The sequence below is a fragment of the Schistosoma haematobium genome, chromosome 1 (assembly GCF_000699445.3).
Source record: "Schistosoma haematobium chromosome 1, whole genome shotgun sequence".
NCBI classification, from domain to species: domain Eukaryota; kingdom Metazoa; phylum Platyhelminthes; class Trematoda; order Strigeidida; family Schistosomatidae; genus Schistosoma; species Schistosoma haematobium.
Window position 1 is genome coordinate 25,553,383 of NC_067196.1, and position 17,768 is coordinate 25,571,150.

General features: G+C 37.6%; 1 protein-coding gene across 2 annotated transcripts in view; it reads right to left on the reverse strand.

Moving 5' to 3' along the window:
* Window positions 1-11,401, reverse strand: part of STRN3_2 (Striatin-3) — a 25,084-nt gene extending 13,683 nt beyond the window's left edge. The window contains exons 1-5 of one of the 2 annotated variants that reach the window (XM_051214149.1): window positions 10,999-11,401; window positions 10,716-10,963; window positions 10,546-10,685; window positions 9,248-9,390; window positions 7,562-7,688 (exon numbers count right to left, since the gene is read on the reverse strand). In XM_051214149.1, the coding sequence (XP_051073533.1) occupies window positions 7,562-7,688; window positions 9,248-9,390; window positions 10,546-10,685; window positions 10,716-10,963; window positions 10,999-11,199 (859 nt within the window). In that variant the 5' untranslated portion in view covers window positions 11,200-11,401. Of the gene's footprint in view, window positions 1-7,561; window positions 7,689-9,247; window positions 9,391-10,545; window positions 10,964-10,998 lie in introns of both variants that reach the window. The other variant, XM_051214150.1, reaches the window with a different exon arrangement.
* Between the last annotated feature and the right edge of the window lie 6,367 nt (window positions 11,402-17,768).

Sequence of the window (17,768 nt, forward strand, 5' to 3'; positions counted from 1 at the left end):
CGATAGTTTTATAACTGATGTATCACTGCACTAAGTGAATATTACATAAAAGCAAAGTACGCTGTTTCGTTGTATACTCATATTCGAGGTGATGACTTTAGCGAGGGTTGATTTAACCTATTACGTTTATTGTTTATATTCTAAAGGTGAACCTACTGGAAACATCTAATTTTTTTGCATTTTGGGTAATGAATACATACAACAAGATATTAACAGAGGTCCATAAATCAATTTTAACTCTTATTATCAATACACTTTATATATATATATATATATATACGAAGATGCTATCCAGTTGTTTTAATTGAAATTCTAAACTGAGAGCGAATGTCTTTAAAGCAAAAATATATCGTACATATCCATAGATTCAACGACATTTGTGAAAGTAATTTATTTAAGTGGATAAGCTAATTATTGATTCAGTGTATAATGCATAAACTGGGGGATTAACCCAATAGCTATTTTGAATATTTGGAAATTTCCAACTACCTCAGACAAACGAATAGAAAATATTTAAAAGACAGAAAATAGACCTTAGTATTACGTGATTATGGAAACTGAATTGTCTTAGAAATATTCCCATTGTGTGAGCGCGTGTGACGTCTGTAATCATTTTCGATCACACCATATAGATTTTGCTGCGGCATTAATGACAAATAATTAGATGCAGACTGGTAAAATGTTGAACATCTTCCAGTAAATAATTAATTACGTCTAAAATAACCCAATTTTGTTGTTCCTAAGACTTCAGTCAACAATACATAGTTTCAACACAATTCAAATTGAAAGTTACCGATTTTCCTAAAGCTAAATTTTGATTTGACGTTTTTATACTGACAAGGGTCAACAAACATCTTGTTACAATTTTCAGAATTAGTATATAACTATATTCTGGTCTATTCAATATTCCAAAAAAAGACTAAGTTATTTTAAGATGACCTGACAATTGTTAACGATTGACTATTTGATGAATAGTCAGTACATCAGATCCATGCCTCTGATACCTACTGTAATCCTGTTTACTTGCCTGATAGTGACTAATTATACTCAGAGATTACGGTAACAATTCAATACTACTGGCTACCTGAACGGTATTCACATCAATTAAATAAGTTTGTAATTTTAATGTTTTATCAATTTGTAATTGTAATATTAACATTATCGATATTTATCAACGCGCGAATTATGTATATTGTTTTTTTAAAAAATCCTGCAGACATTTTTCCACATGAAAACTAACTATGATTCTCTTGTTCTGATAAGCGAGATAATGAAAAACACAAGAGGCAAATGGCAAGGTTGCATAACATTAAAACAAGGGAAAATATCTGCAGAAACCTTCATAAAGACCTATCGATCTATTCAAAAATTGAATCGATAATGCTAGCATAAGCAGACTGATTGGTTGTTGGTAGATAGACAGACATACGACTAGGAATTAAAGACAAGTAAAAAGGATTATTTAAATTCGAAAAAACAGCTGATTAGTTATACTAAAAACAGAAATTAGAGTGGGCTGTTTGCCTTGCTTATCCGTAGGAGGTTGTACAACTATATCCCAAACAATAATGTCTCTCCACGATAACATCAACATAAACTTTTGCTTTGGCAAATAGATATCAACAATATCTGTCAATAAGCTTTAAAAGTGTGTGCGTGTGTGTGTGTGTGGGGGAAGACTTACAACCCGTTTAAAATGACAATCACTTCCCGATCCTGCGAACGTGTAATAATAATTCACTAAACTGACGTCATTTAACAACTGACAAGAAAATGATATGAATTTTAATACAGTACGCTAGACAACATCAAGAAAATTATTTATTATTTATTTATTTGAACACATAAATATTGGTACAAGAGAGCGCCAATATATATGCGCCACACAAAACAATGAGAATTTAAAGAGAAGGAAAAAGAACGAAGGTAAGGAGCGCAAAAAAAGAGAACAATAACGAAGAGATTGGTGTAAGGTAGTGTAATAATAATAATGGGGGAACGGAAAAGTACAATCGGAAGAAATCTTTCAGTCAAGGAAGATACAACCACTTTTTATGAAGAAAGTAAAAGAAGGTTACAGCAGGATCGCCACTGGCTTCTGTTCTGAGCCATATCTGATAACGTCTCTAGCCACTGTGTAGCACCATCTCTCAGACCCCAACCAGGGAGTCGTGAAGGACCAACAGAAGCCAGTCCTTTGCAGCTTTCTTTCATACCACGACACCATGTCATGCACTGACCACCTCTCCTCTTCTTCCAACCAGTCCCAGAGTCGGCAAATAATGCACGACGTGGAATTCTCTGGGACGACATTCGTAGAACATGTCCAAGCCACCGAAGTCGGTGTTTCAAGATGGTGACACTGATTGCCTTATCATCTCTGCGCCCGAACACACGATGCCGAACCTCTGCATTACTGATATGGTGTTTCCACTGGATGTCAGCAATTCTTCGGAGACAACGATGATCGAACACAGAGAGTCGTCTAACGTCCTCAACTCGGAGAGTCCAGGTTTCACAAGCATAGAGCAAAACTGCTCTCACCGACGCGTTGTAGATCCGACCTTTTACAGCCAAACTAACATCACGAAGGCGCCAAAGATGGCCCAGATTGGCATAAGCCGCTCTGGCTTTCACTATACGTGCATTGATCTCATCACTCACACCCCCACCAGCACTTATGCAGCTACCCAGATACACGAACTTCTCGACTACTTCTATCTGCTCACCATCCGGAGTGAGTACAGGATTAGAATCCTGCCAGTCTTGTAGAAGTACTTTGCACTTCGAAGGTGCAAAGCACATACCATACCTACGGACACTGATTGCCAACTGATTAAGTGCGCATTGCATGCCTTGGGCATTATCGCACAGTAAGACAATACCATCCGCATACTCAAGATCGAAAAGTCTCTCTCCATGCGACAGACCCACACCGCCATTATTTACATCCATCAGAGCTGTTTCCAGAATGTCATCGATGGCAAAGTTGAAGAGGAATGGTGAGATTGGGCAACCCTGCCTAACCCCACTGCTTGAATGGAACAATGGAGAGAGGTGGTTGTATGCCCTCACTTTGCCTGAGGTGTTTGTATATAGGGCTTTTAAGATGTTAATAAACTTCTCAGACACACCCTTCTTCAATAGACAATCCCAGAGAACAGTCCTATCCAACGAATCGAAGGCAGCCCTGATGTCAAGAAACACTACGATTGTTGGCCTTTGATAAGTATGGCGGTGTCCTAACATTTGGCGGAGGGTGAAGATATGATCAATATATCCTCGACCAGAACGAAAACCCGCCCACTCCTTGCGAGTCAATCTTTCTCGGATTTTGAACAACCTACGAAGTATGACGGAAGCCAATAGCTTGGACACAATCGGAAGTAGACTTATCCCCCGATAGTTGTTACAGGAACGACGTGAACCCTTTTTAAAGATAGGGACAACTATCGACTCATTCCATGACGTTGGTACACTCTCTAGCTCCTAGACCTTTGTAAACAACACAGTCAGTCCCTTAGTCAGAAAGTCACCACCATCTTTAAAAAGAGTCGGAGGTAAGTCATCTGGGCCAGGTGATTTGTAGCGCTTCAAGAGTTGGAGTTCCTTGCGGACTTCCGTCTCATTTGGTGGATCAGTCGTCACCGGCCATGGAGGGCAGGACAGTCTGACCGATGTTGCCGGAGCAGCAGGCCAGTTGAACTGCCCTTCGAAAAATTCTGCCCATCGTCCAAGACGTCGATGGATGTTAGTGATTGGCATCCCATCATCCTTGTAGATTGTTTCGCTCACACCAGACTTCTTGCTGCCAGTGGCTCGGATGAGTTGGAAGAGCTTCCCGGAGTTACCAGATGCAGCTGCTGCTTCCAGCTCATTAGCACGCTTCGACCACCAGGCTTCTCGGTCCTTACACAAGCTTTGCTCAATTTCAGTACGTAACATCCTTCGTTTATGGTCAAACTCACGGTCACCCGGAGTAGACCGACGAGCTTCAATGAGTTGTAAGGAACCTGCAGAAACTCAGTGCTTATAAGCGGGACGTTTCGCGAACCCACAACTGACTGTACCCGCCATTTTCATGGCGTCATGCAATTGCAACCAATGCTCATCTATACTTTTCGGTGGAGTGGTAGCTAGCCTAGAGGCTAGCTCGGTTCGATACTTACTAGCAACAGAAGTTGCAACCAGCTTGCTAGTATCAATCCGTCGATGGCGGTCACTTCGTTATCCACTAAAAAGTAAGGTAAGATTGGCGCAGACCAAGGCATGGTCAGAGTCCAGATAGGTACTCCAAAAGGAGCGGCAGTCTTGTACACAACCACGCCAGCGGTAGCTGATCGCGATGTGATCAATCTGAGTCCAGACTTGAGATGCAGAGGGAGGACGCCAGGTGGCACATCGGCGATGACTGTGCCGAAAGTTAGTGCTAGCCAGAAACAGGTTGTGGTCTGTGCAAAGTTGCAGTAGACGGTCCCCGTTATCTGCCCTGCGACCAAGTCCCCATCGGCTACCTGAACGACTCTCTTTTGTGCCTAGACGCCCGACCTGAGCATTCAAGTCTCCGGCTAGTACTACAATATCTGTCGAACGCACTTTCTGGAGAAGAACAGATAACTGGTGGTAAAACCCATTCTTGATTGCATCCGGGCTGCAATCTGTCGGGGCATAGGCGGAGATGACGAAAAGACAACGTTTCTCATGCCTATTTCTTCTCACTTTGATGGAACTTTCTAATCTAACATCACATAACCGACTGTTAATGGGGATCCAATCGACTAGTGCTGCCTCAGCTCGAGCGCTTAGTGCTACACCAACGCCAGCAAGACCAGACGAAGATGCCACAGGGTCCGCGGATAAGCGCACGTAAAACAAGCTTTTCGAAGCGACAGATGGAGAGCGAATTTGTAGTACTTCACCAGAGTCTTAAATACGGGTCTCGGATAGACAACAAACATCGATATCAAGACTTTCCAAAGACATAGCCAGCACTATCTGTTGTCCGACCTGAATTAGTGTGAGAACATTGAAGGCAGACAGTTTGAATGATGCTCGTGGTTCCGGAAAAACTGCTTCAGTATTCGTATTTGGTGATAGCATTCAATTTTCAACAGGACAGTAACTCGAGAACGTTTAGATAGAGTCAAATTTCCACCATAGGCGAGCTGCTGTATAAGTCGAAAAAACAAGTATAGACACAGTAGGAATAAAAGAGGGCGAATAATGACGTAGTAACAATAATAATAATAATAGTGATTATAATAATAATTTGAATCATTTGATTGTTAGTTGAAGCAAGAAGTAGTTCCCATAATTATAGGCAGTTCATCATTTGTGTTAGCTGTGATACTGCCCGGGTGCCCAGACCGAAGCAGGTGGTTATCTTAGGGGGGCCACACCCCGAGCCTTTGACCTAAAGGTCTAACCCACAAGGCAGTGGAGCATCGTAAGGAGATGCAGTCCCATGGTAGCCGGTGACCGAAAATTGGTTCATACGCCATTTGTTCCCGCATGATACATCAAGAAGATATTTTGTCTAGAATATGTTATTCCGTATGATTAGCTTGAAGGTAGTGCTATAAAAACTAAAATAACGAGTCAGGGACTAATATTTCCTGTACTTTACAGTACGATCTCTTTCAGGACTGAATAGCGGAGTTTCAAATCTTGAGAATTTATTATTCTTGGCCTATCAGATTGAAGCCATAGACGTTGTTGCTCATTTTCTTGTCAAAAAAGATTATGATACCGAGTGTTTTAAACCCCTTTTTTAACTATTAAATACACTTATAGCATTGATGTCAATAGCCAACAAAATCGACTAGGATATATGGATTTTTTACATCGAAGAATCAGAACTTCTTGAATGTTGTAGCGAAACCATGGAAGTACGTCACAAAGATACGATGACAATAGAACGAACAACTTGGAATTATTTGGTGTTTCTAATAAAGTGGAAATCCTCTTTAAGATACTTAAAAGTCATACTAAACAGAAGGATGTTTCGTTTTAATTCGTTGATCACATACTGAGAGTAGATGCAGGTTACTGAATTAAGATGGAGAGCCGGTTAATAATATTGTGAATTGTCATTGACTGAAGTGACTGGAAATATGTAACGTATTCCCAACCACCATCCAGCTTAACGCGGTATATTAGCTGGTTTAAGAGTAGACTGGAAGAGAGCTAGCGATAGCCAAAACAAGACGTCACATCAGTACATGAAATCACTAACTGTTGGCCTGAACCTTGTTGGTATATTCAAACTACTGGATTTTAAATAGCGTAATAATAGTAGCTAGTACTTGATGTTGAATCATATGACTTTCAGGCAATCGAAGTTATGTAGATACATTCATTCTTTATCTTCGCTTAGATGCTGAATTTATAATATTATTCTATAGTTTGTGACCTACAGATTTATTCACACTTTTGGAGTTATTCTTTATTTTTTGTTATCATTAATATCATTGATTTCACTAGCAGTCCGACTCCTTTGCTACTCATCTTATTAATTTCATCACGCTGAGTTGGTGTAGTGCGGCATCTTAAATCTATTCACACTCGTGTCCAATTCTATGTTGCTTAAGTTTGACCAATTGGTCAGCCTACGTTTCTATACCAATACACAGTTTAAACAATTAATACTAAATTATCAACTTGATGATCGTGAGTTACGTAATGACACAAATTGTGCTTGTCCTTCACAAAAGTAACAAGAAATAAAATTTTTATCAACAGTCAAATGTTACTGTTAATTACACAAGAATAAGGAGACAAAAGACAACAGTTGAAACAAAGGAGTTATCTAATAATAAAATAATGATATACTTTCGATACCCTAATGAGCCGAAATTAGAATTTCCGATGTTTTGGGAGTTATTTTAAGTCGCTTTTTACGAACAAACAAACAAATGACAGACATTAAATCGGCAAAGTTTAAATAGTACGGAGGGACAAGGCGGAATATTTATTCCAGTCAAAATCAACATAAGTCTTGCCATGTCGTTTTGATCAAGGTGATTCTATATGGAACATTACTGAGTGTATGGTAGTGAATGTGCAAAAAGGAGTCGTCTTTATATCGTTCAGATTTATTAGATAAAATTTAAGACAATCACTCAAACTTTAATAGTTGTACAAATGTTTTGTTGATAAAGAGGTTCTATTTTATAAGGTGGATGACAACCGTTTTTTTTGTAGAAAATATACATGAGCCATTTGGTAAAGTAGGGTGGTAAGTGATGGATAACATAGGATGCTTTACTTACCTCAGCTTGATGTTATGTGTAACAAATAAATTTTAAACATTCACATATTTCTCATTTATATCGTGACACATTAATCAGAGTAGGCATCACCACCCATGCTTATTCTTTCATACAAGTAAATATAAGTCTATCACAGTATTTTCCCTCACATATGTCATAAGACAAGTGTGAGATACTTGGAATTTAATATAAGTTAGTTAGAAATGTTACGCAAAATATATTGATATAAGTTAGTATTTTTAAATTTATTAAATAAGACGTTAGTTCAATTAGCCTTAATGCAAACTAACCAATCGAAGGAGTTTTATCCAAACATGGACTTTGCGCAACAAGTTGCTCAAATTCTAAAAGTGCTTCAGCAGTTTCTGGGTCTGTAATACACTGAGATTCAATTGTTGATGTCAAATCCCCTTCTTCCTAGCATTTTTAGGAGAGAAAATAAACGAACGAGTTTATAGATATATAACAAATGGAATTCATTAAGTCATCGAATAGGAATTAAAGACAATTCTTTCTAACAATTTTATTGACTCAAAGTGTAAAATCGTATCTATGGTGAGCTTATTTACTAGAAATAGTAGTCTATGATAAAATAGAATGTTGTGTCATTAAGAAATATCGATAATAATCAAAAGCTTTAGGCACTGAATATAATAGTTTAAGTAAATAAGCGAGGTTATTGTACCACAAACTACTTATGAAAATCAAATATTGAACGGAAGTTATGTAAAAATCCAGCGGAAAATAAAAATGTCAAGATGAAGATTGTTTGTAGAGGAGTGATAATTGTCCACTTAGTGAGTGTAAAGAACGAATTTATTAAATGTTGTAATAGTAAATAATTAATATCTGTGACACAAACTAGAAAGGAGTAAAACAGGTTTTTAAGAATGGAAAATAGAAATAAACGTTAAAGCCGTTGTAGAATGAAAGACTATACTTGTTGTTTTGATACACAGTTTATGCTTGAATTAGTGAGTTGCTAGAGATTCTTTTATGCAAAAGGTTCTGCTTTGTATACCATTGGAACAAATTCTTATGACATGATGGTTTTGAAAGATGCTGGTGAAGCAATGCAACCAGAACCTAAAAGATGTTCCAAGAATAAACTGTTTGTTGACTTGTGTAATCCTTAGGACAGTCAGGTAGGGTACTGTTTGGAGATGCGCTAATAGAGATTTAACGTTTTGCGGTCAATAGAACCCTCTTTATAAGGGCAAGTTAACTGGTAAATGGTAAATACTTGTGGAGCGGGTTGTATTGGCCGCAAAAAATGAACTCTCCCTAAAAGCAACCCCGAACAGTCTCTTGCCTCATCACCCTAAGGATTACAGAAGCCAGTAAGCAGTTCAATTTCGGAACATCTATTTAGTTTGAATCACAATGCTTCACCAGAACATTCATTCGAAATTTTAAAGATATACAATTAAAAACTTATGCACAGTAGAAACTCAAGTAATCCACTATTCTTAATAATTTATCGTTTTCTACATCTTTCTGATTTTCTTTCATAAATATAAATTAGTTATTGCTACAACATCTAGTCATTCTGTTCTTCACACTCTTTTTTTCGAAATTTATATGACTCAATAACCGCACACAAATATTAGTAACAGAACACAAGCTACTGATTAAGTGGAAGTTAGCAACGTACACTCAAACGATTTAGCCAGAATAGATGGAACAGATTTGAAAATCATGATCGAAGGGTATCGCATGATTGTATCTACAGAACCACTGTAAGGATCGAGTGGATATTGACTTAGTGTTTAAGAGACCCATAATTCAACCATGAAGTTCCAAGTACAAAGGAAGAAACAACTATTTCAGTTTCAGGACCTGGATAGTATCAGAAGATATTATTAGAGCGCGGTTTAAAGTTGAATATATGAGTCTGTACCTGGTTATTGAATTACACACATGAATGAATACGTGAAAAAAAAACATCTCACCAACGAAAAATTATAGGTACATACCGTAAGTGATAAGTAGTCGAAACTGGAACTGTTAGACAAACTGAAGTCAAACGGACCATCTTGTGACTGTTTATTTTGTTCTAAACCACAATGTTCTATGGGAAGTTCCAGTGAATTTTGTAAACCCTTTAACTCAGAATCATCTATATGAGCAACGAAATAATACTGTGAAAAGTCCCAATGAAATAAAGAAAAAACTGCGAAACATACTAGTTAAAAAACTTGTCAGTATCGCTTTCGACTGGTGGCTATTCTAGTTAGATGGGTTTAACTAAGGTAAGTAGAACATATACATGACAAAACCTGGGTGAGATTCCTTGCGTATGTTGTACATCATATGCATTTTATATCTAGTTAATATATGAAAAGAAACACTACACTTGAATCTTAACTATCATAGAAAATGAAGTTAAAAAAGGATTGACTGAACCAGATAAGTAATACCATATAGGATTACCATACAGCCCAATCTGATCTATCTCTGATACATGAATTTGAAAATAATTGCTAATGCACATTTTTGATTATTCGAATATAGACTCGTTCGTAAAACACTAGCCGAAAAATTATTGGAAAATTCAAAGTGCCAGAAAAGCAGCTTTGCTTTGGTTTTATATATAATTGAATGATATCATATGACCTCCAGTTACACACTTTTCACATCGTGTTGAGACACGTCGTAACTATGGAAGTTTCAATGACTATAACTATAACACGTATATGTGGTTTATGTACTTGCTACTGTTTCTGTATGTCAGGGATAGCGAGGGACACAAAGGCAGGATGAAAAAGTACAAAGGTGTGTGCCGTCTTGTTGTTAATATTCGGGACTGCAGTTGATTTGTTTCAGTTAACGATATGCACATCTCAATTGAATGGCTTTATGCTGCCCTTCCAATACAAGTTTTCAAGAAATTTGGATTGTGAATAGCTCTGAAATCCAAGATGCATATTTTGTCTCGTTTGAAACTAACCAACTCCAGGCATCAAATTGGTTGATAACAACAGACAGACCGATTAACTACCGTTTTGAACTTCAATGCGTCACACACTAAGTTAGAGTCCAGATGAACACTTACTAGTCTAGTTATTCGCTAACCACAATTTGAACGTTTAGCAGCGAAGTTACACCAACTATTTTTTTTCAAAAAAAATGAAAAATCTAGCAGGAATTCTGTCCGTAACTAGACAATCTAGTACAACGTACGGCCTGACTGTCCATAGCTCATAGAAATTTGACTTGTGAATCTTTTCCAGTTTTTATGCATATGTATTATATGCGCAAAACAACTACGTACCATATTTAAGAGACCCTTGGAGAACATTAGTTTCTGAACTGAGACCATCACCGACTAGCAAACTGACTCCAGAAGCATCACACAGTGCTGGGTTACCAAAAGTGTGTGAAGCGTTAGATGAAGATGAGTCATTTAAGTACCTATGTATGTGAGCAAAAATGGAAAATTACTTGCTCAGCTGGATATTTTCATTTTGCCATTCATTATCAACATTTGTTTTTAAATGGTCTGCACCAGAATCAGACCTAGAAAAATGCACACTTATCATATTTTCTTCGCTTTCTTTGGATTGCCCATCTTGAGTTTTGTTACTTCTTTCTCTTATTAATGCATATTCCAACATTTTGATTCGACGGATCAAATCATTCCGAAGACATTCAAGCCCCCTGAATTTACCCTGAAGGAATGCTATCCTTGCCTGAGCGAACTAATAGCTAAAGACAAAAAATTTACATGCAATTCTGCTCTCTCAACATCCCATTGTGTTCGTTCTAATTGCATTCTTGACCATTCCAATTGCAGGAAATCTAGAATTCCAGACATAGTATAAAACCCAGTTTTAGTTTGGATCGATGGGAATGTCTCAGTAGTTCCTTCCGCATGTTTTTGAAAGTTTACAGAAGTAATAGGACCACTGAAACATTCAGTATCCATCAGTAGCTCTACATCAGAAATTTATGCCTTTTCAGTATTCAATATCTTTCGGATGAGTTAGCATAAGCCAATTTTCTTCTATGAACTGGAATCTTGACATCAAGGTAGGATTTCATGTCTTCAGTTGTTTTGGATACAGTGCATTTACCAACTCTGTTTTCATAACGAAAAGTAAATATGGATTTGAACTTTTTATTTTTATTCCTCCTTCATTGAATAGTAGAGTAATTAGATCAGTAGCTATTTTATTTCATGAAAAGGAAACTTGCTAGAGTTAGCAAATTCAACTATGGTGTGAGAGTTAAAGGATTTTCTTATGGAAAGACTATGACGCATAATGGGAAAAGACGAGTCCAGGGAAGCCATGAACCCAACGCCTTCATTTTCGATCAGGTCGAACCCGGATATTGCAGTATGAACGGAAAAAGTGGAGAGGAAAGTTAGGTGAAATGTTCGGAGATAAATAAGTAGTAGGATGGAATTCAGATGATAATGGAGATAGGTACTCGGAAGCATGTTAATAGGAAAAATTTTGAGTGAGGTTTCATCTCGTCTTGTAATACCGTTTATCGTTCCAGTTGGCGGAGGTGAGTCTGTGGACTTATTTTGACAGACATTCAACAGTCCACTGATGAGACTGTGGTTGCGATGATTTGTAGGCCATATTATATAGAACAGGCACATATAAAGATGTTACAGATACTCAGGCTTTGACAACTCTTGTGATCGAGAGACCCTAAACCCGGTCAAACCAGAGGGCGGAAATGAAGGACTGGGAGGATATACTTAGAAGTTATTCGATATTTTGAGGAGCATTTGATCTAAGCTGGCTAGTTGTTACAACGGATGCATAGAACGGCGTACCCTGTGGTGATCTTGTGAGGATGCGTGACCGAGCCCCTCAGTCATGGTATGTCCAGTGAAACTAATGGGGTCATTACGAGTGCCAATAACCTACAGAATTATTTGTTCTGTAGATTTGTTAACCAAAACAATAGAGCACTTCCATATGAATAAGCGTAATGATCATCCAGTAGTATGATCTTGCAGAGATGTTTGTGACTATTAAAATTTTTCTGATCGTAAACATATTACCCATCTCTCTTCGATAAGTTAAGTGGAAAAACACCATTTCTCAGACAGGATCCCTGCATGTTTTATGTCTTAAATTTTTAACCTGTTTTGGTTTATGTTTGTTGACTGTCTCTAAGGATTTATAGTATATTTTGTGATAGATGTAACAACATTTTACTTTTAAAATGAATCCATGAGTGTTTTTATTATGGCTGGTAGTGAATCGGAGTTGATCATTCCATTTTCGTGAAGGAAGCGAAGTACAGTATAGAGTTTATTTACACTTCCAGTGTGATTGTCATTAGTTTGTAACGTCTGATAAAAAGTAGGACTTATTCATTTTTGTCGAGGATGAAGGAGGTAGTGGGCTTGAATTGTGCAAGTTGTACGTTATGACATGTCCGCGGCAATGGACATGTAAATGTGTTAACTTTCACCAGAGTTCCCTAGCGATATTGGTTTATTTTGGAGCTGCAAAAGGTTTATCAAGATCAGTTATTTATATTCTCGATGGATAAAGAGTCTGGTTGTAGAATTCTTTACACAGTATGAAGAGCAGGTGAATCACAGTCTTGTATCACCAAAATACACAAACATTTCACTATTCAGTAGGAGAAAGTAAAAAATTTAGTGCCGATACAAAGTATGTAAATAACTAGCTCCAAGCTATAACATTCATATCTTAATATTCGATTATTGGTTGACTCATCTGTCTGTAAGGACAGTGCAATGCCACTTAGCCCTAGCAAATGATCCGGCAGTCGAATCACAGAAGTTTGAACGGTTTATCAACCGGTGTCAGGATCGAGGACTACCAGCGCACATAAATTTGTTGCACACCACAGAGTAACTCATGCGCTGGTGGTGATCTGCTTCCTTTACTTGCTCTTAACAATGTATTCCCTTGAATAGCACCGTTTGTGTTGTACTGTCATCACGGCAACCATAGTACTTGGATACAACGAAATGGCAATCCATGTTAAGCAATAACCGTGAGGTGTAACTGTGACGTTAGTTGGCTGGTCATGTCATCTCCGCCTAACTTGAGTAGACCCTAAATCATTAGACACAGATCACCTACGTCGGTGACCAACAGGTCACCCTTGTATTTGATAGACCTCAACTGTTTAACATCGTAAGCTTAAAGGAGGACCAATGAACTGGGATTTTTTTAAAGACAATTAATGAGAATATAGAAAAGATGAGGATCAAATAAAGTTCCTTGTAAGGCTCTAAGTGTCAAAACACTCCATTTTGGGCAAACTCGTCGCACACTGTGAGGGTCATTTATCCTCCTAATTATTTTTACTGCAAGGAAATGAGTGATGAAGAAAAATCCACGAATACTGTCACTCTTATGGTATCGGAAACATTGTAAAAATCGCTTTCTTGGCCACATTGTTCAGGCTAACATTGGGTTGAAGGAACACAATCCACTTTTCCAAAACCTTACTGAGCATCGTGGGAGGTTTGTTCTCGCTCATGACCAGAAGAAAGGTTACATATAAACAAGAACAAAGGCATAGATATAGGGAGAAAGATTCACGGAGGGACCTTCCCATGATTTTTACATGTTCATACAAACAGACTCTACATGTGAACAGCGGAATAACACTGAATGTTAGCTACAATATTCGTCAAGCTGTATGTAAACTTTGTAGTGACCGAAACCAGTTGATTTGGTCTGAACTCAGAAAGTGACTTTAAGTAACCAAAACATATTTTATTGAACACAACCATTGCATTCTTCTGTACAGGGTACGAAGTTTTCTTGAGTAATTCACTGTCAACGACCCAAATTTAACAATATCAAATTACAATTCGGGGTCCAGTTATTTATGACGCTTTCCAGTAGTAACAAGTCACATCGAGAAATGTAAAATACCTCGACAACGCTGTTCGACTATTTTACAGTCACTCACTTCACTGACATGAAACAACACACCGAACATCGAGGACCGGTTACTAAATAAGCCTGTTAAGTAGTTGAGGTCCAACAGGAACGTTCATAGCAGTATGGGATTAAAGTCCGATCTGGAAGAGTTAAGATAAGTAATGAATATGATAGCAAGCAATCACTTCACGCACCAACCTTGAGTTCGGTAAGACAAAATCTTGTTGTCAACAGGCAGGTAAACTTCTCATTTTTGTAATTTAATTATTGAAATTTAAGTGTCTCGTCACACCACAAGCGCCCATTTTTACACTCAGTTTGTGCCCTCCTCTGGGAAGAACTTAAAGATAACTGGTGAGTTTTCCTCATGACTATGCTATTTTGTGACATCCCTCAAGAACATTTTTGCATTGTATGTATATGCACGGGTTGTATGCTTGTTTGTTTGCTGTTCCGGGCTGTTAGTGGGATTATGTATTCCCCCGGTTAAATCTAGTCTTCTTTCTCTAGTTAACAGGGTTGGGATGTCAAAACATTGTTCCACAAGTCCTAGATAAATATCTGCGTATGCTAGAAAATGGAGAAAAATATTCAAGCAAGTATCAGCACTGTCAAACAGAAAACTTCGGAGTTCCTTCCAAGCATTCACCCTGTCACAAACCCCACCTAATGTGCCATGAATAAACGGTAGGAATATGTAACTCTAGCACAGACATTCGTGGTACTTCATTGGAATTAGTGAACCGAGTCAGTGGTCTGTAATTTTTTAGGATTCAATTCGTAGGTTATCTATCTTGTAGTTAATAATACCTACGCGTTTTCGTTTTTAATGAAGAGTTTCGAACTGTCTATTCTTTCAGGAACATTTGAGATACCAATTTGTAACGGAAAAACATGCCTATCAAAAGTGTACAGCTGTTCCACGTGACCAGTAAATTATTATTTCGAAATATATTTAGAAAAAAATCCATGTTAGGAATTAGACAGGATATGATTTGATAAAAAATGTGAGGGCTCCAGCCTAAAATCTTTTGAATATCTTCGAGACTGCTGTGAGCAACAAAGATGACCTGTTATTAGGTGCTCCCACGTTGTAGCAACCCCTTATTTCGGGCTATAAGCACACCTCTTTATTCAGAGGAGATGTAATTGACTGTGAGTATTCAAAAATGTCAGCAGTAACAGGGGAGATGAAACGTCTGTAAATGAGTCCATGACTCTGAGATGAATTCTTTATAGCTCTCACAACGCATTCAGACTTAAACATCCCGAAATATCTTTGACTTTGAAGACCACCTGTATAACACAGAGTTCGACTGCTTTGGTTTCCAAAAATCTTACGTATGTCAAACGAAAGAAATTACATTCGGATTTAGGCAAATTACGAGAAGCCTGAGATTCGCCAACTGATTGTCTGATTAAAGACTTTTTGATTTCAAGCTGGAACGTACTATAACAACCATACCTGACAGAGCTTGTTTATTAATGATATTACTGACAACCCTAAAAATTGGACATACTCTATCCCGTTTGTTGTGTAGTCATAATTACTTAGTGACTGATGTGACCATTACACTGAAGAGCGCAGTGTGACACGTTGGAATGTAACAGAAAGTTTCGTCATGTGGTTAAAAATGAAGGCTTTTAATTACTTGGTGACCGAAATATAATCTTGTCGAGCATTATTCAGTTATATTTGGAAGTTCTTAACTAGTGTAATTTCTACAGCCACAATTGTTCTCGGTCGTGTTGCTATTCCGCACTGGGTAACCTCAGTCTTCTCAGAAATTTATCGTGAATGAACACTCAGATGGAGAAGACTGATTCATAGTTTAATGCGCGGTCACAAAGTGGTTTAGTGAAATGTGTAAATCATACGTCAAGTACACCATTTGGATATCGTCTTCGAATAACCCCTTACAAGCTTGATTGCTTCTTTATTCCTGTTGTTATACCGATTGTTTTCAGTTTCCTTTCTCTCTTCTCTACATTTCAATTCTTTTAACCTCCTGCTCTCAGACATCCCACTTCCGTCCGGTGTTACATGCTACTTACATTTGAAAACACAAGTAGCACACACTACAGTCAGTCCTCGACTAGTAGTTTTCACAAAGCAAGTGGGGTCTGCACCGATATTGAATGTTTACTAAACTTCTAATATTTGGGGAGCTGTTTAGCAAAGTAATTTTGAAGGACAGCAGATATTCGTGTGAAATCGGATAGGAGTTTCCTAAACGGTGACTTAACACCCCAAGGATACAACTTTTATAATGTCTGTCGAACAGACTAGACCTTTGTTGCTATTACACCTAATTACAGGAGTTTGAAATATTTAGTAACTCTGTATTCAATATTGATGCACAAGAAACAGTTAAAGTGTTTGGAATGATTTGATATGAGACATGTAGAAAAAGGGAGCTACACAATGTCATTACTGTAATACAAGCAGTAAATGTTATAAAATCCGTAATAATGCATTAATCATGGATAGTTATCGTGTTTTTGTTGATTTTACTCCAGCACAATCAATGAGAAGCTGTCGTTCTTAGTCATGGTGAAGTTATAAACTGTCAGAGAGTACTGTTTCAGTCGAAGTTCATCTTTAATTCTCGTGAGTTTGATCAAAGGTGAAGGAAGTTTCATTCTATTCGATATGGCTCTTGGAGTTCATTTATTGCATATCTTCATAAGATGACTAGCCATTGGTGTTATAGAAAAATGCTTTATCTTCCAGATTTGATGTATTATCGTATTGATTATAAGTAGTAAACTTTGGTCATAACGGAGTCCTCAGAGATTTATTACTTGAGATACATGTCTGCATGATTATCAAAATTATTCCAAATGATTTGCTTAGAAATACCCAGATAGTTCAAGTTGAGATAGGCAGAACTAGATGAGCACAAATGAACGTATTATATTTGGAATTCATAATGAACTGATAACAAAGTATAAAGAAATCATTAGTTCGTAAAAATACCACAACCGCCACAGCTTACATAAGAGTTCGAAATTGCGTAATTGATTGTAGTTCTCCTTAGGTTCATCATGTGTCTGTCCGCTATGTATTGGATGTAGAATCTGGACAGTCTAGAATGTACGAATTAGTATTAGAATTAACAACCGAAATTGGGACAGACTCACTCCGTTCGTGGAATTGTATTTGATCAATATATCAGTTGTGTGTTATTAAATCATTGATATCCAGAATTCAAACTATAGATATTCCAACATCTTACACGGTTCTGCACACTAAACTATTCAAACAGGTAGTGACTACGTTTGCAGCAGAGTGAAAGCCATTACTAGTCACGTATAGAGTAGCGAACCCCTCCCGACTAAAATCTTTTCTTAATGTTTTGATTGTGAAGTCAGAATTTCGTGAGGTTGTGGAAAAATTTCAAGCCACTCAGAAGAAAAACCAGTGACAAAAAGTGCATATTATTTGACGAAAACTGGACCACAATAGTCTTCATGAATTCCTTACTAGGCCTTAGATAATACTGGGCATCGATTCCCCCTTAAAGATGATTTTTCGACTTATGATGCCTAACACAGTTATTTGCTGTACGACGTAAATTTACGTTTATTCCCGAGGACC